This window comes from Sylvia atricapilla, chromosome 26 (genome assembly GCF_009819655.1).
Source record: "Sylvia atricapilla isolate bSylAtr1 chromosome 26, bSylAtr1.pri, whole genome shotgun sequence".
Classification (NCBI taxonomy): Eukaryota; Metazoa; Chordata; class Aves; order Passeriformes; family Sylviidae; genus Sylvia; species Sylvia atricapilla.
In genome coordinates, this window is record NC_089165.1 from 3,219,636 (window position 1) to 3,240,875 (window position 21,240).

General features: G+C 60.5%; 2 protein-coding genes across 5 annotated transcripts; one reads left to right on the plus strand and one right to left on the minus strand.

Moving 5' to 3' along the window:
• Positions 1-846: 846 nt before the first annotated feature.
• CNN2 (calponin 2) lies at positions 847-7,947 on the minus strand. 2 transcript variants are annotated; one of them, XM_066336212.1, is made up of 7 exons: positions 7,792-7,947; positions 2,644-2,765; positions 2,271-2,337; positions 2,054-2,191; positions 1,783-1,899; positions 1,348-1,494; positions 847-1,271 (listed from the first exon to the last, which is right to left on the minus strand). In XM_066336212.1, the coding sequence occupies exons 1-7, from the start codon at positions 7,945-7,947 to the stop codon at positions 1,005-1,007; spliced, it is 1,014 nt and encodes a 337-aa protein (XP_066192309.1). In that variant the 3' UTR covers positions 847-1,004. The 2 variants fall into 2 exon arrangements, with proteins under 2 accessions (XP_066192309.1, XP_066192308.1); XM_066336211.1 differs by lacking the exon at positions 7,792-7,947 and adding an exon at positions 4,943-5,081.
• Positions 6,014-20,946, plus strand: ARHGAP45 (Rho GTPase activating protein 45). Of its 3 annotated transcripts, none has more exons than XM_066336147.1 (23): positions 6,014-6,582; positions 8,264-8,591; positions 9,636-9,779; positions 10,772-10,856; positions 10,942-11,014; positions 11,280-11,358; positions 11,545-11,682; positions 11,892-11,956; positions 12,199-12,309; positions 12,563-12,643; positions 12,829-13,008; positions 13,174-13,311; positions 13,557-13,747; positions 14,045-14,181; positions 14,535-14,609; positions 14,843-14,944; positions 15,168-15,331; positions 15,542-15,730; positions 16,074-16,211; positions 17,695-17,933; positions 18,161-18,419; positions 18,539-18,641; positions 18,808-20,946. In XM_066336147.1, the coding sequence occupies exons 1-23, from the start codon at positions 6,493-6,495 to the stop codon at positions 19,080-19,082; spliced, it is 3,384 nt and encodes a 1,127-aa protein (XP_066192244.1). In that variant the 5' UTR covers positions 6,014-6,492; the 3' UTR covers positions 19,083-20,946. The 3 variants fall into 3 exon arrangements, with proteins under 3 accessions (XP_066192244.1, XP_066192243.1, XP_066192245.1); XM_066336146.1 differs by lacking the exon at positions 6,014-6,582 and adding an exon at positions 7,012-7,327; XM_066336148.1 differs by lacking the exons at positions 6,014-6,582; positions 14,535-14,609 and adding an exon at positions 7,012-7,327.
• Positions 20,947-21,240: the final 294 nt, after the last annotated feature.

A 21,240-nucleotide genomic window follows, 5' to 3' on the forward strand; every position in this document is an offset into this window, starting at 1 on the left:
CACATCTATTAACCCCATAGCTTGTTCCCGGCTCCCGCTCCTCCCCCTGGGACACGCAGCATCCTGCCCCACCACTCTGGCACTCCCGGGGTCTCACCCAGGTCTGTAGCAGCTCGCAGCCGCCCAGGTACAGAGAGACTCGCCTGAGCCCTGACGAGGCGCCTGCAGCAGAGATCGGCTCCTGCTTATGTAGAAAAGGTTGGGGTTTGTTTTTTAATAAAAGGTTTCAGTCTAAGAGCATCTGCATTAAAAACCGCACGGGAGGGGAGATGTCGATGGGCGCCGTCTGCACTCAGACACCGCCCTGCTGCAGGATGCGGCTGTTGGAGTCAGCCTTGGCTCCAGCCCCGGCGATCAGGTTGCTGCAGTGCTGGGTGTGCCAGGTGTGCCGGCTGTGCCAGGTGTGCCAGCTCCCGGCCCAGCCCTGCGGCCATTTCCGTGGCCTTGAAAACTTGGTCCCTACAAGTTCTGCTAAAAGGGCAGTTCCAGCATTTAGAGATCACACCAGAGCGTAAACCTATGAGCGCACACTCACCCACTCTCAAACACACACTCACAATCCCGAGGCCACTCAGTGTCTCCCAGACGTGCTTCCCCCATGTCCCACTGACCCAAATCCCTCTCCTCCACAGGACTGAGGAGGGTCCTGCCAGCACAGGGATGAGCAGCAGCACCAGGAGCAGCATAGGCAGCCACTCCTGCTCCTTGCTGAGGAATCCGGGGGACCACAGGGGTGTGTGGTGGGGGCTGGGTGCGTTAGAGGTGACACTGTCCACTCCCAGGTGCTGGAACATCTGCCACCTTCCTGCTGCCCCAGGGTCTTGGGGGGAACCATCTGGGCTCCTCTCTAGAAACGGGCTCTTTATTTCCTCGCTCAGAAAAATAGATTCATTTCCAAAGTTAAAAAAGAGTTTTAAAAGAGGGAATGATGGAAGTGGAGGCTGGAATGTGGCTGGCAGTGGGGCTGTACATGAGATGCCGTGGGTGTGGCTGAGCCATCCCACTCAGTAGCTCTCCTCCTCCTCACGGTAGTAGTGGTACCCAGGGAGGTCCCCACTCTGGTCACCAGCAGCATTGGCCACCTCGCCCTGGCTGCCCTGGGGGCAGTATTTGGGGTCGTAGATCTGGCGGCCGAGGCCAAAGACCTGTCCGCTCTGGTTGGCGCCCTGGTTGGAGCCCATCTGCAGCGACATGGAGGAGTTGTCACACTTCTCTGTCCCCATCTTGGCATCATAGATGTGCCTCCTGGTGCCGGGAGCTGTCATGCCCACCTGGAAGGAAGGACAGGATGAAGCAGGGCTCAGCAGTGGTCCCCCTATCCCTCCCCAGCCCAGCGTGAGGGCTCACCTGGCTGGCACACTTGTTGGTGCCCATCTGGAGGCTGATGGTGGAGTGGTCCATGGGTGGCAGGATCTGATTTTTGGGGTCATAGAGGTGCCTCCGGGTGCCATAGGCTGTCATGCCGGACTGGCTGGCACACTTGTTTGTGCCCATCTGACAAAGAGGTCTGGTGAGGAATGTGTGCTGCCCCACACGTGGCCCTTCTCCCCCTGTCCCTGCCCCCCCCAGGCTGTGGGGGCACAGCCAGTGCTCCCTTACTCATCTCAGCCATGGAGTGCTGGACACAAAGCCAAGACAGTCCCAGACCTCAAGGACACTTGAGGCACCTCATGCCTCGGGTCCCTCCATCAACGCTTGGAGCTGTGACAGTGCCGAGAATTTGACAGAACTGGGCACCCTTTGCTCAGCCCCCCACCCATGGGACCCTGTGGGGCAGCCTACCTGCAGCCCGATCACACACTGCCCAGCCTTCATCTTGGCCTCATCGAAATTCCTCTGCTGCTTCTCCGAGTACTTCACACCGATGTCCACCCCGCTCTGCAGCCCCTTGGTCTTGGCCTGCCAGGAGTGGCTGTGAGGAAGGACAGGGGTCCCAAACCCCCCAACCACTCCCTACACAGAGGGAGCTGTGGAGTCCCACAGGTATCACCCCAAACTGGGGGTCCCCATGAGGCTGCAGCCCCTCCCAAGCTGCTCTTCCCTCCATGCTTACCATTCCTGCCAGTGCCAGCAATGACACCTGCACCTGCGTCAGGTTCCCGCTCTCAAAAAGGTCATTGGCTTCAAAGAGGTCCACGGGGTTCATGCCATAGCTGGCCATGGCCTTGATGAAGTTGGAGAGGTTCTCAAGCTGTGGAGAGGTACAGGGGTGAGCCCTGGCAAGTGACAGCAGAGGAATGGCAGGTGGGTGGCAGCAGAGCTGCACCTACCTGGTGCCAGTTCTGAGCTGAGCGGTTGATCTTCCTCACCGAGTTGGGCTGCAGCTTGTTCATCAGCCTGGAGGGAGGCAGGGAGACATGAGGCTGTGGCAGGAAGAAACCTCAAGCGGCTGCAGGGCACAGGTTCCTTTCAGGTTCCTCCCCCATGTGAGGCAAATTTCTCCCCAGGTCCCTGTTTGTCCTCAGGGCTCTCCCCAGACACAGAAACCTTGGGAGTGACTCTGGCAGGTGCCGCTGGCCAGGATCCAGCCCACCCTTCCCACCACAAGGCCTGGTGAAGGTCTCCTGAAGGTTTGGTGTCCCTCATCTCCACCCAGCTGGAGCAGGGGTCAGGGGCCACACTCAGGACTGCCCCACAACTCACTCGCAGAGGATCACCCCGTCCTTCAGCCCCTTCTGGAAGTCGGGTCCGATCTGTTTTCCTGTGACGCTCTCGATCCATGTCCGCAGCTCAGCCTCCTTCTGTGGGTCATACTTCTGGGCCAGCTGGGGGGGCAGTGAGGGTACAGCTCAGGCAGGGCCCCAGCGTGCACCCCAAACCCCTCATGGGATAGTTCCGCCCTCCCTGGGACGGGAACGGGGACAGCATCATGAGGATGATGCTGCCAGCAGATGCAGCAGCTTCTGAACCATTCCAAAAGTATGAGAAGGAACTTCTCATAGGGTTAGAGGCAAGTACACTCCCGGATCTGTCCCTCTCTCTCCCCTGGAGCCCGTGGGAGCTCAGCTCTGAGCCCTGGGGGTCCTGACCACATGATGCTCTCCCTTCCCCTTCCGGCGAGGCCCAACCTCCGCCACAGATTCCTGGGTCACCGCGGCTATGCCAGGAATGTGGACGCCTCCTCGCAAATGGAGACCAGCTGCCAGGGCCGGCAGCATCTCTGCCAGCATCGTCTCAGCCCCAGCCCACAAGGGAAGGGAAAGTTCTCCTGGCCTGGGGACAGAAGGGCCTGGAAACCCTGAGTGCTGTTCTGCTCCAGCCCAGCACCTCTGATGCTCAGCTGGCACCTAGGGGTGGCCCCAGGGCAGCCACCAACCTCTTGCCCATCCTGTCCCTTCCTGGTCCCGTTATGCACTGAGGCCATGAGTCCCTAGGGATCCTGGACACAAAGAGACACTGGGACAGTCCAGCCCTGCTTTGCAGCAGGGAGACACTCCAGTGCCAAATGGAAGCTTGACTGATGCAGGACACAGATCACCCTCATGACACCACGTGTGTCCTGGCTGTGGGACTCTACAGTCCTACCAGCTGATCTTCTGGAGTGTGAGCAGCTGAAGCCAGTTCCTCTTCCTCCCCATGGCCAGCTTGAGGATATCCCAGAGCATGGGGGGGGGGGGGCACAGTGCACCAGCCCCAGCAAGATCCCACCACAGCCCAGTCTGCAAGGGCTTGCATAGAGCATGTCACTGGTTTAACTGGTTCCCAGTCAGTGATGTCACCTCCATCAGACACACCACCTCCATCAGACACACCACCTCCATCAGACACACCGGGGTAGTCGGACTGGCTCATGTCTTGCTGAATCAACATGAGGCACCAAGAGCACGCGGCGGCGAGGCCCTGGCTCGTGTCACCTTCTCAACTGGGGCAGCCCAGCCCCAGGCAGGCCAGGGCCCGTCCGTTTCCCGTTACGAAACGCAAATCCTCTGCGAGGCCAGGTAAGGAGCACCCAGCCGTGGCCACTACATCATGCCACCACAGCCATGGCAACCATGCGCCTGTCACCACTTGCCCCTTCTCCTGCCTCCACTGGCCCCGTCCAGGTGTCCCCGGGCAGAACACACTCAAACCACCGGCCACCCGCCCCGGGGTGACCACGGCTCAATCTCTGTTCGCCCGGGGCCGGGCACAGTCACCGACCACCCAGAGCTGCTGTGTCCCCTGCGCTCTCCCCGGCCCGGCAGGACCCCTGTGCGCTGCCTGCACCCCGCGGCACCCGGATCCCTCCTAGGGGTGCAAACAGCTCAGCCGGGGGCTCCGATCCATCCTTCCCCTTCTGGCCCCGCGGCATTTCGGCGGGAGAGTCACCGGGGCCAAAAGCCGCATCCCCAGAGACGGCCGCGGGGATGCTGCCAGGTCTGAGCATCCCGCAGAGCTGTGTGGAGCTGCGGGGAAGCAGAAAGTGGAGAGGCTTCGTGGAACTGGTCCGGAGCCGTGGAGGACCGAGGCGATTGCCTCCAGCCCCGTGTGTGACGGGAGGGATGCCCCCGCGGCTTGCCAGGGGCAGCCGGAGCCGCAGCGGCCACCGCACGGGAGACACGCAGCCCCGCTCCCCCAAGACACCTCCCTGGGACCCTCTAGGCAGGCTCAGGGCACTCCGAGAGTGGGAGCCCAGCTCCGGTATCCCCAGCCCCCAGAGACCTCGGTACACTGGGTGCTTCAGTTCCGCATCCTGCCGGGAAGCCCCGGATTTCTATCTTCCCGGAATCCCCCAACTTCTCCACTCTTGGCCGGCTCTGCATTCCCGGGGCATACCGGAAAAATCCTGGCTCTCCAAAACCCGGGATGCAACCGGGACGCCCCAGCAGCACCGGGATGCTCGGCTCTCCCGGACCTCCAGCAGCACCGGCAGCCACAGCGCCCGGTGGTCCCGGTATCCCCCAGCCCCCTCTTCACCCCCGTCCGGTGGTGCCGCTACCGCCCGGTCCCCGCCGCGCCTCACCCGGTTCTTGACTTCGGCGGAGAGGCCGTAGGACGGGCCCTTGTTGAACTGGCAGCTGCTCATGGCGGGGAACAGAGCCGGAACCGGACCGGGGAGTGGGCAACGGAGCCGGTACCGGAGCGCGCTCGGGCGGGACGGGGGCGGGGGCGGGCTCCGGGCCGGCCCCCCCACGTTGATTGGACGAGGAGAAATGTCCAAATAAGGGCAGGAGCGGCCGGATCGAGGGGTGGGTCCCGAACCCCGACATGGGGACCGGGGAAGCGGGGAGAGGCACCGGGGGGCAGCGGGGGTCAGGGACGGTCCCGGTCCCGGGCACAGGGCACACACACGCCTCCGGGCACACGCGTGTGCATCCCTGTACACGGGTGTGGGCACCCCGTCCCACGGGCACGCGTTGTGTACACACACAGACACACAGACACACATGCACCCCCCGACCCACGGGCGCTACCGTGCACACGCACACGCACTCACACACTCACTCGCTCACGCGTTAACTCATTCATGCGCTCACACGTTCACACGCACCTGCCTGCGCGCACCCACGGTCACGCACACACGCAGGACACGCGTACGCCTTCCCTCGTCCCCGCACCTCACGGACCTCCACTCATCCCCGACCCCGTCCCGCTCCCCTTGCCCCTCCCTCCGCCATGGCCGTGTCCCCACGGGGCCGGTATAAGTTCCACGCGAGACGGCTCGGCTCGGCCCGCCCCAGCCCCGCAGGGAGGTCCCGGGATGAAGCGGGGGGACACCACCACCCCCCGACCGCCCGCGGGGCTGGCAGCCGGCCCGAGCAGCCCGTGGGCAGCAGCCGGAGGTCCCCACGCAGCACCCGGCCCGGCCCGGCCCTCACCAGGGCTTTATCCGATGTCCCCCGCATAATCCCGTTGTGAGGTCGCCATGCCCCGTGGGTGGGAGAGTCACGGGTGGGACTGTGCGGGGGGATAGGGGACAAGGTGTAGGGCAGTGACTACAGAGGGCCAGCCCCAGTATCTACACCGAGGCCACGGAAGGGCAGAGGTGGGAGCATCCCACGAGTGGGAGCATCCCACGAGTGGGAGCATCCCACGAGTGGGAGCCCAGAGCCCTCCATCCCACTCACCCCCACACCTGGGGCCTCCAGAGGGATGGAGCTTGTCCTCCCTGGATGGATGGACACCCCCAAACAGGGTGAGCTCTCGAGGGTGGGAGTCCCACAGGGAACAGCACCGCTCCCACAGCGTGGGGCTCAGCCCCCCACCCCTCTGTAAGCCCTGGGCTGCAGCACTGCCACCCTCTCAAACGTCCCCACAACTGCCGGGGTCCCCGCGGCCCCCTGTGACCCCACAGGGCAGCCAGGGTGGCCCCGGCCCCTGCGCCTGGGTGCGCGTTCTGCTTTTCCTGTTTCAGGTCGCGCTACGAAGCCGCTGAGGAAACGAGGCGGCGTCAAACGCTCCCTCCTAACTCCTAACATTGCGCCCCGCGAATGTGACCGGCGCCGTGAGGAACGGGCACGGCGGCCGGGCCGAGCGAGGGGCTGAGGGCAGCGGCTCGACCCCCCGGGAACAATGTTCTCCCGGAAGAAGCGGGAGCTGATAAAAACCCCCTCCATCTCCAAGAAGAGCCGGGCGGGAAGCCCCGTCCCACAGAACCTGCCGGTGAGTGTCCCCCCTGTCCGCCTGGTACCGTGGGGGTTGTAGGGGCAACAGCACCCGCGGAACTGCTGGGTACAGCCAGAGGGTGGCCATGGGGCCCTGGATACTCCAGGAGGTCTGTGAAGAAGAGGGAAACGAGAAAGAACCCTACTCACGGGGCTGGGGCGGCGGAGGGAAATTCTGTTCAGATGAAGGGGACGGAGCAGCCGCCGAGGGTGGCGGGAGGGCAGGAAGAGACAGGGAGGAAAGGGGGGGCCTGTCACTGAGGGTTTGGGAAGGACAGAGAGACTCCCAAACATCCCTAGGGACCGGGATGGGAGCGGGATGGGAACGGGGCGACCGCAGGCTCGGCCAACCTCGGTGGCTCGGCTCTGCCAGTTTTTTATTGACCTGTTGACCACCGCCCCCCCCGGTGCCAGGAGGAAACGCTACCGGCCGGGGCTCCCCGCCGCACCCCGCGCTGCCCGCCCCGCGCCTGCGCCCCACTCCCGGTGCGTGGGGCGAGACCGGGTTGACACGATGCGGCCGGCGGTGACCCGGAGCCCACCCGCGGCTCCTTAGCACGGGACACTCGTCCCCATCCCCGTCCCGGCTCCCCCGGGAGAGGGGCCTATGGGTGGCGGCCAGCGGGATGCTTGGCCGGGCTGCGGGCAAGAAAAGCTACAGCCCCTTGGCGGCGGCGGGCAGAGCCCACTCGCGCCAGCGCTCCCTGGACTCGCTGCCCCGCACGCCCGCCGTGAGGCTGACGGTACGGCCGGGGGCACCCGGAGGGAGGGGACGGGAGGCTGCAACCCGGGAGGACCGAGACAGGGCTGGGGTGGCCCCAGGTTTTCAGGTTATTCTGCCTCGTTGCAAGCCCCACGGTGATCCGGCGCCCCGTGCGCGCAAGTTCCCCCGTTCGCCCTCGCCCGCGGAAGCCTCGTGCTCTCAGCGCTCCTTCTCTGCGCCGCTGGTGCTGAAAACACTTCCGGCCGCGCCCGGCCAGGGATGCTCAGACCCCGCGCGTTCGTGTCACAGCGGGTGCCGGGGGTCACTGGTGGGAGCTGCTGGGGGGGGCTGAGGGGCTGCAGGGTCCCCTCCCCAGCCCAAGGACTCTCGCTGCATGTGTGGCTCTCAAGCCATGAGCAGTTTCCGGGCAGTTCTGGTACCGGCCCCTCCCTCAGTGCGACTTTAGCTCTAGAAACTTGGGGGCTTCCTCCATCTTTAAAATACTTGCAAACCCCCCCAAAACAGCATGTGGGTTGTCCCTGTTTCTGTCTCCTCCCCCAGCATGGGAGCAGCTGAAAAAGCGGAAGAGATATGTGGGCCGGATCCTGGTGCCATTTTGCAGTGCTGGGGTCCCCAGCTCCCTGGGACGGGCAGCCCCATCGTGGTGGGCGCTGGGGTGGACGAGCAGTGTCACCCACACCGTCACTGTGTGCCCCTCATGACAAACACGGACCCATAGGAGCTGGCAGGGACTGGTGTGGGCAGTCAGTCGAGAGCCCAGACCTTGCCCACTCTCCCAAGACAGTCTCCCAACAGAATCCCTACCTGGGGAAACTGAGGCACGACACAGCTGCAGGGTCTGGCACCCGCCCCCCAAAGCAGCAGTTTGTTCCCCAGGATGGTGGCATGGAGGACCCCGGGGTGCTTCCCTCCCTTCCATGCTGGCTGTGCCCTCACACTCACCCTTGCTCCTCAGGACCTCTCCCGCAAGGATTGCCTGGATGCGCCGGGCTCCAGCGTGGGGGAGCTGCCCCCAGCTAGTGCCAAGCTCAGCAGCAGCCCCAGTGCCGTGGGCACCCTGAAGCGCCCCACCAGCCTGAGCCGCCATGCCAGCGCCGCCGGCTTCTCCCTGCCCGCCGCCGCCCGCGCCGTGCCCAAGGGACACAAGACCCCCATGTCCTACAGCCCCATAGATGGCGGGGATAGTCCCTTCATGGACCGCGAGGACATCTCCCAGCTCCTGGCGGACGTCGCCCGCTTCGCCGATTCCCTGGAGAACCTGCGGGATGTGGTGCTGCGTGACGGTGAGTGCCCACCCCGTGCCAAACATCGCAGCACCCTGCGACAGACCCACCCGTGCGTGGGCGTTTCTGCCTGGGCCAGAGGGCACCAGGACCCCCGGGGAGCTGTGCAGCCGCAGGCAGAGGTGATGGATGAGTGGTGGGTCAGTGGAACTCGGAGCCGGGATAATGCGGCTTCCTGCCCAGAGCTATTTTCATCTGCCCGTTTTCCTGTTTACAGCGCAGCCGTGCCAGCCGCCTGCCAGGGCCCCCCTGATCCCCGCGGGGTGCCGGGCACGGCCCCCAGCCCACCAGGGAGGCCAGCAGCAGGGGCTGGGTGGTCTGCAGGCTCACAAGCAGCTCTCCTTGCCCGAGGGGACACAGGGAATGCATCGATCCCGTGGTCTGCGGGCATATGACACCACGTTGTCAGTCCTAGTTTTGGAGAAACTCTTTCCCAACCCCGAGCTGGCGGCTGGGACGGGGAGGGGGCATTGCCTGGCTGGACGGTGGGTGTTGGTCCTCCACCCCAGTGTTTTCCTGAGGGAAATTCCTCACTTCCTGACCTGGCTGTCAGTCCCCAGCCCGAGCCCTGCACTGTGGGGTCCTGACCAGACCCCTGGGCTGGCAACTGGAGCGCACAGAAGGGAGGGTCCTGTGGGGGAACCTGTGGGATGCAGCAAGCCTGGCTGGACCAGGCCCATCCCTCCTGGCTGGGAGCGTCCATCCGGCAGGAGAGAGGGAAGGAAACGGAGGAAATTCCCAAACTGCTTTCAAGGGAAAATGTTACTACGAAGGAAAAAATGCCTCAAAGGTCAGGCTGCCCCCTGGCTAGCACCAGGCTGGGCAGGAGACACCACGGCTATGGGGAGGTGCTGGACAAGCAGGATGTGACCATGCCAGTCCTGGGAAGCCCCGAAGCCAGGGGGGTTTGCTGCATGGTCTGGGAGATGGCAGGTCCCTGCCGTGGACGTGGCTGGCAGGGGGCTGCTGGGGGGTAAACAGTGGAGGGACACAGGGCAGGGACATGGGGCAAGGATACAGCATCTCTGCCCCCCTCTCTTGCAGAGCCCAAGGAGGCCCAGCGGCCGCTGGCCCACGAGTGCCTGGGTGAAACTCTGCGCATCCTGCGCCAGGTCATCACCAAGTACCCACTGCTCAACACCCTGGAGACCCTGACGGCTGCTGGGACCCTCATCTCCAAAGTCAAGGGTGAGACAGTGGGGATGGAAGCTCTGTGCCGCTCCCCTCCCGCCCCACGGTGGGATGGGGGGAAATTGGGGAGCCCGTGGAAGGGCTGCTGGGAGTGGAGCTGCCCCATGGACTGGTGGAGAGGGTGAAAGGATCATCTGCCTCTTGGTGTGGTTCAGCTTTAAGGATGATGTAGTGTTCAGAAATGACAGATCCTGCCTGGGGGTTTCCAAGCACAGCCACAGGAAAAACACTGAAATAATCAGATCCTGCTCCTGGCAGCCTCTTGTGTTTATGGAGTGGGGTCCAGGAGGTCAGATCCCAGCTGGGCACCACCTCCCACCGCTGTTACCCACGGGGAGGGGGTGGCTGCACCTACCACAGGCACAGCACAACCTTCTGAGTCACCTGTGGTTTCCTGGACACTGAACAGCAGCCGCAGGGGACAGAATTGCAGGAGGGCTGCCATGAGGCTGGTCCCACGTGGGGATGGGAGGGAACAGGCTTGGAGCAGACCCCTCCTCACCCCAAGGGGCTGACCCAGGGTCAGCCCAGGAGCTCTGGCCACTGGTGTTCCATGGTGTGGGACCCTGCCAAGCGCTGACGGCCTTGGTTCCTGCTAGTGGTGGTGATTTCTCATTTGACTGCGGATAAGAGCCCTCTGGAGGAGTTCATCCTGTTTGGAGAGGGGTCTGGAGGAACCATGAGGCAGGGCAGGCAGTGGAACAGGTCCAGCAGCACTTTTCCAGCAGCCCTGAGTAACGGGAATAAACAGAAACACAAGCCAAGGGATGCTGTCAGGAACGTCAGTCCTGGGAAGAAGGAGGGGGAAACTACTGCTGGAAAAATCCATCATCCATAGGGATGATCCTTCCCACTGCTGCCTTGATTCACCCCTGCTCCTTCCCCAGCCCTAAAGCCCCACATGGTACCAGGATGAACTGGCACGTTTTTCTGCTGAGACAGGGACAGCTGTTTGTGGCAACAGGGCTCTCACATTTCCCCACCTCCAGGTTTCAACTATGAATCCAACAATGAGGGCGACAGGCGGGAGTTCGAGAAGGCCGTGGAGACCATCGCCGTGTCCTTCAGCAGCACGTAAGGGAGTTTGGGCAGCCATCCCCCGGGGACAGCTGGTGTCACTGTCCCTGTGCTGAACCCAGCCATGCTCCTCTCCCCGTAGGGTGTCCGAGTTCCTCATGGGGGAGGTGGACAGCAGCACCATCCTCTCCATCCCACCCAGCGACCAGAACCAGGTGAGCGATGCCCGGACACCTGGATTCTCCCACCACGTGAGGCTCAGGATCACACAGGGCTCTGGCTGCTCCTCTCAGCTCTGGTGTGAGCCCAGAGCAGGGTGTCACTCCAGGAGTTCCATTAGCTCCTGGGCACAGCCTGGGCACTGCTGACTTCCAGCAGTGGCCAAAAGGCTCCAGCAGCTCCAGCTTCCATCTGCCAGCCCCTCCAGCTGCTCCCCACCCTCTTGGTTGACCAGTCCCTCTTCTTTCCCACTTCCCAAAGACTATGGAGAGCCTCTACGCGGGGACTGCTGGGCCTGGAGGAGATGGAGTGCCCTCAGGCATGGACAGCTACGACACAGGTAGGCAGGATGAGTCTGGGTGCAGAGTTTGGGGTCTGTGCAGGAACTGGCACCTTCCCCATCATCGCTGCTGTCCTGAGCCACACCTCAGCTAGGGAAAGGCAGCAGAGCTGGTGGCACCAGGGCTGGCACAGAGCTGAGGGGGTTTTACACTGGAAGGTCACGGGGTGTCCAATCCTTCCACAGCCTGTCCTCCAGCCGAGGAAGTGGATGTGATGCTGCAGCGTTGTGAGGGGGGCATGGATGCTGCCCTCCAGTACGCCAAAACCATCTCCAAGTACATGAAGGACCTGATCGGATACCTGGAGAAAAGGACCACAGTGGGTGAGTGGGGGGACAGCAGGTGGGTCCTTTCTGGAGCAGGACTGAGCCACAGGCCAGGTTGAGGTCCCTCCTGGAGGAGGCTGATGCTGCCAGAGCAGTGGGAACCTCACTCCTCAAGTTCCTGATTAATTTTTCAAAAGGAGATTGGATTCCACCAGGGAAATCCCAGTGTCTCATATGTTTTTTCACTTTTAATCTTTTCCTTCCAGAGATGGACAATGCCAAATCACTCCAGAAGGTGGCAAACAGCTGCAAGCAAACCATCTGTCAAGAAGTAAGTCTCCAAGTATCTGAAGCCCCCAGTGCCAGGCTGGATTGGGAGCCAGCAGCCCTGGAGAGCCCATTCCATGTGCCCGAGCTTGAGAGGACATGGGGACACCTCTCCAGAGCTCTACCTGGAGAAATTCAGGATATTCAGCCTTACCTTGCCTCTGGCTCTTCCTCCCTGAAGGGTGAATCTCCTTGGGCTCATGCTGGGTGCTGGGGCTCAAGGAGATGTGTTTTCCCTCTCCCCAGACCAACATGCCTTTCCTGTCCATCTATCTGCTGGCCCTGGAGCAGGACGTGGAGCATGGGGCCTCAGTTCTGCAGACAGCCAACACCATGTATCAACAAGCCATCCTCCAGGTGAGGGGACAGAAGATCCTTTTTGGGGCTGGAGGTCCTGGTGTTGCAGAGGTGGCTCTTCTTTAGCTCAATTCAGAGGGAAACTGCATCCAGCACAATCCAGGCTGTGGATTTTCATCCTTGGCACAAACCAGTGCCTGTGACCTGTCCTGGGAGTGATAGTGACCACCACAGGGCACTTCTCCATGCAAAGCCTTGGTGAGGGCAGAGCAGGAATGCTCAGCTCATCATGGGGCTGTTCCTCCCCATGTAGCCCCTGACGGTGAGACGCCTGGAACATGAGAAACGCAGGAAGGAGATCAAGGAGCAGTGGCAGCGGGCACAGAGGAAACTGGTGAGTGGCTGGGTTTGTGTTCCAAACCGCAGCCTGGAGCAACTGATGACAGCTCCTCTGAGGGTGCTGGGCACCCTGCCCTTTTCAAACAACTGCGTTGGGTGCCTCTGCTGTGCTGGGGGACCCTGGCAGAAGCTGGTGACCCCCTTGCTGGGCTCCATCCTCACGCTGGCTCTCCCTGGCAGCAAGAGGCAGAGGTGAACCTGCGCAAGGCCAAGCAGACGTACATGCAGCGCAGCGAGGAGCACGACAAGGCCAAGTACCTGGCAGTGAAAGCAGAGGAGGAGCAGCAAAACACGACCAGCAGCACCACCACCAAAACCCTGGACAAGAAGAGGCGGCTGGAAGAGGAAGCCAAGAACAAGGTAAGAGGGTGACAGTTCTGGAGGGGCCTCCCAGGTTCCTGCTGTCCCCTGAGCCACGTGGGGTGAAGTGATCCTCAGGAATGCCTGGACAAACAGGGTCTAAGGGGTTGTTCTTATTCTCCTCACCTCTGAGCTGTTCCCATCGCTTGCTCTCCCAACTCTCAGGCAGAAGAGGCCATGGCCACGTATCGCACCTGTGTGGCCGATGCAAACACACAGAAGCAGGAGCTGGAGGACACCAAGGTGAACTCCCTGCGGCAGATCCACGAAGTGATCAAACAGACCGACCAGGTCATCAAGTCGGTGAGTTAGGGCTGGGCTGGGCTGTCCCCAGGGCAGGAGATGGCTGTGCCCTGCTCTGGAGAGCTCAGAGCTGCCTTCCAGCAGAGATGCCGCTATTCCAGAGGGCTTTTAGGTGGACGCAGAGCTCCCCTCTCCCTCATGCTCAGAAAAGCACCGCTTTGCACCCCTGATTACCCACCTAACCTGGCGCTCCTCCTGTGCCAGCCCACCAAACCCATGTTTGTTCCTCTCCGTGTCACTTTTAGGCCACCGTCTCCTTCTACCAGCTCATGCACATGCAGACAGCCCCTCTGCCCGTCAACTTCCAGACTCTGTGTGAGAGCAGCAAGCTGTACGACCCGGGCCAGCAGTACGCGTCCCACGTGCGGCAGCTGCAGCGCGGCGACGAGCCCGACGTCCAGTATGACTTCGAGCCCTACGTGTCCCACAACGTCTGGTAAGGGAGGAGAGGGTTCACTCCTGGGCACTGCTCCAGTTCAGCCGTGTTCCCTTCGTTATCTGCTGCCACCCACGCTCTCCTGCAGGAGGCAGGAATGCTGAAAGCATTCCTGAAGGCAGCTCCTGCTGGGAATGCCGGGGCTGGACCAGCTGGGGATTGCTCTCTTATCCTTCAGTGGATGAGACAGGCTGTTTGAGTATTTTAGAGACTGATTCTTGAGATTGCTGGGTGGCAGCCATGGATTGAGTTTCTGAGTGTCTTTCCTTCCCGTCCACATTCCCTGTTCCCCTCCAGGTCTCCCTTTGCTCGGGCACGGAAGGGCAGCTTCAATGCCAGCGAGTTCTCGAGTGCAGAGGGGGCTGGGGCTGGCTCCGAGGGAGCAGCAGGAGCCAAGGAGTCGGCGAGTGGGGCCGGAGGGGCTGAGAGAAGAGGTGAGTCTGGAGCCCCAGAGTTCTGCATCACCCTCCCCATGTCCCCCCAGGCAGAAGCAGAGTGGGAACCCCAGGGTATGAGGGGCTTTGCTGGCAGCAGCAGGACAGGCTGAGAGCCTCTCAAACTAGATTTCCTGAAGGACACTAAATCAGAGCTGTGGCATTTTGCTCCCTAACAAACCATTGCCCATCTTCTCGTCTCCCCTTTCCTTGCTGGGTCTCACTGGAGGCACCAACTCCCACCAGCAGCTTCCCAAAGTAATCCCAGTTTCTCCTGGCATCCAGGCTGTTCTCCAGCCATTCCCTCCTGAACACAGACAGCAATCCCAACTGACTGTGTGTTCTCTCTGCAGGTGGGAAGGGACACCAGGTCCATAAATCCTGGCCAATCTCTGGTGATGCTGGCAGCAGCCTGGATTCCAATGCAGGTAGATATGGGAGCAGCCCAGGAACCCCTCCCAGCACACTCCATCTAAACCAGAGCTTCCCAGTTAGGCAGGACCATCCCCATTTCACCTGCCTTGTGAGAACACCGTTGTAAATGACCGTGCTGAGCCCAGTCTCCAGTGGGATAGGGTGGGGTTGGATGGGACAGGGTGAGCTCTCAGAAGAGAAGCAGCTTTGCAGGTGATTGACTCCTCTGTGGGTTTTCCTTGGACAGGTGAGTTCAGCCACAAGCTCCAGCGGCTGTCATCCAACGGCACCCCGACCTCCAATGAGGAGCTGGAGGAGAAGGATGGGGCCACCACTCCCTTTGAGCAGAGTAGGTGGCAAGTGTGGGAGGGGAGGGACAGTGCTGCTGCCACACCCCCCACCACGGCAGAGCTCCCTGCAGGCTGCTTTTCCCAAATTCAGTAGCTCTGCAGGCAAACCCAACAACTGCTAGAGGTTCCTTGATGGTGTCCCCAGCCAGCCCTGCCTTTCCTGCTCAGACCGGTGACAGTCCTGCTCAAGCGAGGCCTGACCTCACATTTCCTTTTCCATAGGCATCAACGGGATCACCCCCGAGCTGGCAGCTCCCACAGGACCCTTCCGGAATGTTGGCTTGTCCAAGGCTGCCCAGACCCATCGGCTGAGGAAACTCCGTACCCCTTCCAAATGTCGGGAGTGCAACAGCTACGTGTACTTCCAGGGAGCTGAGTGTGAGGAGGTGAGCTGGGAGAACTGGGGGTAGAACCCACCTCTGACCATGGTTAGGAGGACATTTCTCCTGTGGAGAAGGTTCCAGGTGGAAAACGGTGCTTTCCCTTGGTGCTGCAGCATCCCCAAGGCGTTTTTCCTGTCTCCCGCCGTGCTCTGAGCAGTACCCGGTGTCTCTGTGGCTGCCCCCCACCTCCACGTGTTCCCCTCTCTCTTCCAGTGCTACCTGGCCTGCCACAAGAAGTGCCTGGAGACCTTGGCCATCCAGTGTGGGCACAAGAAGCTCCAAGGGAAGCTGCAGCTCTTTGGGCAGGACTTCACGAAGGCGTCTCGGGGCAGCCCGGATGGGATCCCCTTCATCATCAAGAAATGCATTTCAGAGATTGAGAAGCGGGCCCTGAAAACAAAGGTGACTGACAGTCCCCTCTCCTCCTCCTCTGACTTAGCTGCAGGCCCTTGGAAGGATCCTCTGGAAAACCAACAGGCTCCACTTCAGATTCCCACAGGGCAGGGAGCCAGGGATGAGCTTGGCTCAGATACCCCAAACTCTGCTTTGGAAAATCACCTCTACTGCCTCCTGTTTTCCTGTGGAGCAGGAAAGACTGAGCTGGAAGGAGAAATCCCAAAATTACTTTCCCAGAGGGATTTCCCACTCTGAAAGGAGAGGGTGGGAGCACACAGGTTACTGTCCCATGCAATCTTGAAGAGCAACCTCTTCCCTCACTTCAGCTCCACTTTTCTCTCTTTCACAGGGCATCTACAGAGTTAACGGTGTCAAGACTCGCGTGGAGAAGCTTTGCCAGGCCTTTGAGAATGGGAAGGAGCTGGTGGAGCTCTCCCAGGCCTCCCCCCATGACATCAGCAACGTCCTGAAGCTCTACCTGAGACAGGTGAGGTGCTGGTGTTGCCTTATGGTGGGGAAAGGAGGGGAGTTGGGCAGAGGAACCAACCTGGCAGGCAGAATTATGCACGAGTTGGGCTCAGTGACTGGGCTCTTCCTGGGGTGAGTTGGAGTGGCTGGGGGCCACAGTGACCCCCCCAGCTCATCCCACACGGCGTCATTGTGGTCACAGCCGCCAAACAGAGACAAACCCAAGCACCAAATAAGGAACACTCCACCCCCTCGAATCGGGGAACTGGCTACCCAAAAAGGGAAGGGGCCAAAAAACAAAGGTTGCCCTGCAGGGGATGAGTCACATCTCCATGGGGTGGGTTCTACTCCTTGGATCACCCTGTGGCGGGTTTAGCAGGGTCTCTGTCCCCGAGATCACCCTGGGGTGGGCTCAGAGGGGTCTCTGCCTGTTGGGCCACCCCAGGGTGTGCTCAGCCCCATCACTCCTCGCCCCGAACTTTGTTGTCGTTAGGACTGTCAACCACATCCTCCCACAGCCACCACCAGAGGCAGAAGCACAGCGGAAGCTGCTCTCAGGCACCTGTGGTTAACTTTTTGTGCTTCGTTTTTGCTGTAACTGGCAAGGAAGGGCAGCTCTGTGTTACCTCAGAGGGGAACCCGTGTCCTTGGGCTCCTGCACATCAGGAGTCAAGGACTCTGAGTGGCCTCCATGGGTTCTCCAAAGAGAAGCGGAGTGGAAAGAGAGGGGGGAATCAGTGCTGAGCCCAACCTGACCCCTCACTGCAGAGAAAAGGGTTAAACTCCTTCTCTAAAGGGGTGGATGGAGGGAACCTGCTCTGCTGTGAGGCAGCCTATCCCCAAAACATCCGTTGACGCTGCTCTGAAAACGTCCCCAGCCATGTGGAACACCCAGCAGTCAACACCAGCTCTGTCTGCTTCACACAAACTTCAAAGCAGAGCTTCCCCAGCCACAACCGCACCTCTGCTGCAGACTATGCCTTCCACATCCTGTGCCCTTCACTTCCTGCCTCCCCCACCCAGAACAACCCACCCCTGTCCTCTTCCCAGCCACCCCATGCCCGCTGGGGAACCTCCAGCTGGCCCCACTCCAGCCAGGAATTTTCCAGGAAAAAAAGGGAATCCCTACACCTCAACCCATCAGGGAGCACCCACGGGAGAATCAAACACTGCTTTTGGCTTGAACTTTACAAGTGCTCCTCGGCCAGGGCTGATGAGGCTGGGTTGACACACTCCAGGATATGGATAAATAGACATCCCCTCTGGGGAGAGGTTTGAGGCACTGCAGGTCAGACTCTGGACCTGGAATGGATGGAATTCTGAAATGGATGTTAAAAGTGCTCCAAGCCTTCTCCAAGCTGGCCTCGAGCACTCTCAGGGATGTTTCCTCACTGTACAAATGCCCCAGGTGTCGCCAGCTCAGCAGCTCGGCACAGATCCAGGTCTGATGGAGGTGGGAGCTGCTCCCAGGATCGGGATCATCTCTTCTCTTCTCCCTACAGCTGCCAGAGCCCCTGATGCCCTTCAGGCTGTACAATGAGCTGATGGGGCTGGCCAAGGAGAGCCTGCAGGGTGGAGATGCCAAGGGCCGCAGTGGGAAGGGCGGCCCCGAGCTAGTGGACAGAGGAGCTGACACCGACCCGGTGGTGCTGAGCCTGGTGCTGAAGCTGAGGGAGCTGCTGAAGGAGCTCCCCTCTGAGAACATGGCCACGCTCCAGTACCTCCTGCAGCACCTGAGGAGGTGAGAGGGGCATGGCCAGAGCCTGTGTGGCTGCTGGGCACCTTCCCTTTCTCCGCTGGGGTGGGGAGGTGAGTGCAGTCTCCTCACTGGAGTCAGGAGGAAGGTCCGTGGTTGCAGCTGCTTCTCTCCCCATCCTGAGGCTCAGGTGCTCCAGCCCAGCATCTCCCCCAGCCCTGCCCATCCACCCCTCTCCCTCCTTGTTCTCACAAGCTGTTCCTCCCCCCCAGGATCATGGAAGTGGAACAGGACAATAAGATGACCTCCGGCAACCTGGGCATTGTCTTTGGGCCAACACTGATGCGCCCCAGGCCCACGGACGCCACAATTTCCTTGTCCTCACTGGTGGATTATCCCCACCAAGCTCGGATCATTGAGGCACTCATCATCTTCTACCCCACCATCTTTGAGCACAAGGACGTGGCACTGGTCGAGCCCGGCAGACGCGGCTCAGGCAGCACAGAGGAGGTGGCCAGCGGTGCTGAGCGGGTAGGAATCCTCAGGGAGGGGGGACCCTCAGGTTCACGTTCCAGGAACCTTCTCTGGAGTCAACTCCCAGGGGGTGAGAACTCTCCTCTGTGCCTCACCATGTCCTTGTTCCCTCCCAGGCCCATGCAGGCTCCCAGTCTGCGGCTCCTCTTGGCACCAGCCCCTACCTGGAGCTGCCTTCGGAGAAGGGGGATTTGGCTTTCAGTGCTGACTCACTCACAGGTCAGTGAGAGGCTCTGGGGTTCCTGGTGGGTGCACGTCCCCTGGGAGGCACGGAGGGCACACAGACCCATCCCCTGCTCCAGGGACTCCGGGTTTGCTGCCTGAAGCTCCTGCTGATGCCACAGTGGCGGGCTGGAGGGTGGCACAGAACTCCTCTGTCCCACAGAGTCCGGTGACCGCTCCGTGGACTCTGACTCGGAGCTGGAGGACGGTGGGGAGCCACAGACACGGCTGACCAAACAGGGGAGTGAGACCAGCACAGAGGAGGTTCCTTTCTACGACGAGGGGAGCGAGGGGCCGCGGAGCCGGAGCTGCAGCATGGGCCAGTCAGATGCAGAGGGCTCTGCTCCTCGCTGCTGCAGCCCTGAGGATGAGCAAAGTGACGTGGAGGAACAACCTGAGAGCCACAGCCCAGCCACAAACCAGCCTGGCAGCCCTTAGGGCCAGGGCAGCCATGAGCTGCAGCCCTGGCTCACCTAAGCCACTATGGACACCGGGATGGACAAAGGGGCAAATCCCAGAGGCTGCCCAGATGCTGCAAACTGGAATGTGGTGTGGTGGGAGAGACATGTGGCAGCTCAGGGAGGGTTTGGTGTGGCAGCTGCAGGCGAGTCCTGCCTGATTCCCGGCTGGAGCTTTCACACAAAACCCCCAAGCCCCTCGGTGCTTGGCCAGGGAACAGGGTCACAACCTGCTGGGACCCCTGGCACAGCCAGGGCCATGAAGGACCTTGCCTGGGAGGGAACTGAGTCTGGGCAGACCTTCCACTTGTTCAGGACCGCGAAGGAGCCCAGGGCTGTGCCTGTGCCAGGTGTATATTTTTTTTTTTGCTGTGCTCCTGAATCCCACACCTGTGCTATGAGATTGAGGTTGGATGAGTCAAAGGACCTGGTCATCCCTGATGGCTGAGACTGGAAGGGAGCCAAAGCTGCTGGGGTGACATGAGGACAACTCACTCCAGATGGGCAGGAGAATGGCACCACAGGGATAGATGGGACTGGAGGCAGCTGACTGGGACAGGGACACAGCCAGAGCAGCACTGGGGCTGGGGTGAAACCCCTGCACCATCTCACCCCAAGCCAGGCTTGGCTTTGGGGGTGTGCCATCTGCCAGGATCTCAGGGCATTTCCTTCACTGACACGTGACAGAACTAGAGTTCAGGACGGATTTCCTGCCCCAAAACTTCAGCACTGTGTGGTTCTGGCCCAGCTGATGGTGTCTGCATTGCTGCTTGGATTGACAGGCACTTGGATTGGTGGGCATTTCCCTCCTTGGCAGGAGCCATGCAAGGAGCAGCCACAGGCTATGGACAGCCTCAGGGCAGATTTGCCTGGCTGCAGTCCTGAGCCCTGCTGTGCTCTTAGGGTGTGGTTTTACAGTCGTTTCACCTCCAAAAAGCTATGCTCCAAGTCCGGTACTAATTCCCTCTGCTCTTGGACCTGGGGAAGGGGCAGGTCCCCGTGGGGAAGTTTTCTCCTCCTCAGAGCCACCATGATCCAGCCCCTGCCTCAACCAGTACAATCCCGAGCCTCGAGCCTCCTTTTCTCTAATGATATAAACCAACCCTTCAACATTACTCCACTACCTCTGCTGGCAAAGGGACTAAAGCAAAGTGGTTTTGGTATTTTTTGAAGCTATGAGACTTTCCTGCACTGAGGCACAGAGAAACAAGTAGAGTTTTAGCTTGGAATGAGCTGAGAGCCTTTCTTTTTGTTCTCCTGCTTGTGGGAGACAGACCAGGTGGTGTTGGGGGTGTCTCAGACACCTTGGTCGTGCAGAAGCAAGCAGTGGCTGGGAGGTTTGAGCCCTCCAAAGTCGATGGAGAACCCATCTCAGCAAAGGTACATAAACCCGGGTTAACTCACAGGTTGGAACTGAGCCAGGGAAGAGCTGGAGCCACCCAGGATTTATTATGCCCTCCAGCTCTTCCACAGGACAGTTAGATTTTTCCAGGGCAGCAGGAGGATGTGGAAATGCTGCTGCCACGGCGGTACCGTGTGCGTGTGAGGGTGGGTGAGGATGATGAGGGTGAGTGTGAGTGAGAGAAGGGACTCAAGCTGCACCTAATCTCCCCAAGGTGGCAGCTACTTCCTGCTTGTATAGAGCCTATGTTCATCCAAACAGTCTGGTTATGTAGATTCCATGATCATCCAAACAGTCTGGTTATGTAGATTCCATGATCATCCAAACAGCGTGTTTGTGTAGATTCCATGTTCATCCAAACAGCGTGTTTGTGTAGATTCCATGATCATCCAAACAGCGTGTTTTGCCCTGCTCTGTTCATGTTAACGGGAAGGGACTAAAGCTGCACCTAATCTCCCCAAGGTGGCAGCTACCTCCTGTTTGTGTAGATTCCATGTTCATCCAAACAGCGTGTTTGTGTAGATTCCATGTTCATCCAAACAGCCTGTTTTGTCCTGCTCTGTTCATATAAACAAGCTTCCCAATAAAACAGTAAAACCAGTGTGTTCTGACCTGTGCTTGCCCTGAGGATCAAGGTCTTCCAGGCTCCCCCAGCAGCAGGAGGCCAGATCCAAGTGTTTCTGGCAGAAAACATGAAATTTAAAGCCCCTCAGTGTCCTGGGATGGATTCAAATGA